We start from the raw sequence: 1,389 nt of genomic DNA on the forward strand, positions 1-1,389 counted from the left end.
AATTATTTGTGATGACATCAGAAAGTCTTGTGGTTTTTCAATAATACTGGATTCTACTCAAGATATTAAAAAAGTTGACCAAGTGAGTATTATCATACGTTATGTATTAGTTAACTATGAAAACAAGAAAATTGAAATCAAAGAATCGTTTTTGGGATTTTTTGTACTTGATAAACATAATGCTGTTGACTATGCAAACCTTTTACGTCAAACATTATTGACATTTGGTCTTAGTATTAATAAGTGTTTCGGGCAAGGGTATGATGGTGCTGCAGTTATGAGCGGACAGCACTCAGGTGTTCAAACTTTAATTCGATCTGATTTTCCCAATGCTGTATATGTACATTGTTGTGCTCATAACCTCAATTTAGTGATCTCAGATGCGGCAAAAAGCTCTAGTAAAGTTCAGACATTTTTTAATACAGTTCAAGACGTTTACAACTTTTTTAGTGTAAGTGCACCTAGATAGGCTTTACTAGCTTTAGGGAAAGAAGTTGAATCAAAAATACAAAAGAAAACCTTAAAGAGAGTTTGCCCAACACGATGGGAAGCACGCCACGACTCTGTATTTGCATTAAAGGAACGTTATTTGGACATAATCAAAGCACTTACTCATATTCTACTTACGTCTCATAAATCTGATGAAACAAATTTAGATGGTTCCTTGAAAAAGAAGCTCGAATCAGCTGAGTTTGTATTAATTTTATGTTTTTGGGAACGAATATTACGATCATTAAATGTAGTGTCTAAAACTCTCCAGTTAATGAATTTCAACATAGAATTTGCTGTTGTTCAACTTAATAGTGCCATTGAAGATTTAACTAATTTACGAGCTAATTATAATAATTTAGTCGAAGTTGCCAAAAATCTTTGTGTTTCATGGAAAATACCTTTCAACTTCAATTGAAAACGTGAAAGATTTGCTATTAGGTATCACGAAGAAGTTGATTGTGACCGAAGACTTTCTATAACTGAGGACAATTTTAAAGTTAAAGTATTCTATCCCGCACTGGACACGGCATTGTTTGAGCTTAAAGAAAGGTTTAAAGGTCTTAAAACAATAAGTGATGAGTTTTCTTTTTTAAAACCAATAAATCTTACTACAATAGAGGAACAAATTATAATTAAAGCATCCTATGATTTACACATAAAGTATAAGAATGAGTTAAGTTCAGATATTACAAATCAACTTTTGTGTTTAAGAAATTTTCTTTGTGTTAATAACTCAACAACTGTGTTGCATAATATTAAAGACCTAACAGTTTATTTAATTGAACATGACTTGGCATCGTCTTTTCATGACGTTTTTACGCTGTGTTTAATTTTTCTGACTATTCCAGTTACAGTCGCTTCTGCTGAACGTTCTTTTTCTAAGCTTAAGCTCATAAA

At 31.7% G+C, this 1,389-nt stretch overlaps 1 protein-coding gene across 1 annotated transcript; it reads left to right on the top strand.

Annotated features, from left to right (window-relative positions):
- Window positions 1-110: 110 nt before the first annotated feature.
- Window positions 111-907, top strand: LOC111034569 (zinc finger MYM-type protein 1-like; the record flags this gene model as incomplete). The annotated part of the gene is made up of 2 exons (XM_022315848.1): window positions 111-398; window positions 486-907. Coding segments are annotated over 2 exons (710 nt in total), but the record flags the coding sequence as incomplete, so codon positions are not given.
- Between the last annotated feature and the right edge of the window lie 482 nt (window positions 908-1,389).

Source organism: Myzus persicae, unplaced genomic scaffold (assembly GCF_001856785.1).
Source record: "Myzus persicae strain clone G006 unplaced genomic scaffold, MPER_G0061.0, whole genome shotgun sequence".
NCBI classification, from domain to species: domain Eukaryota; kingdom Metazoa; phylum Arthropoda; class Insecta; order Hemiptera; family Aphididae; genus Myzus; species Myzus persicae.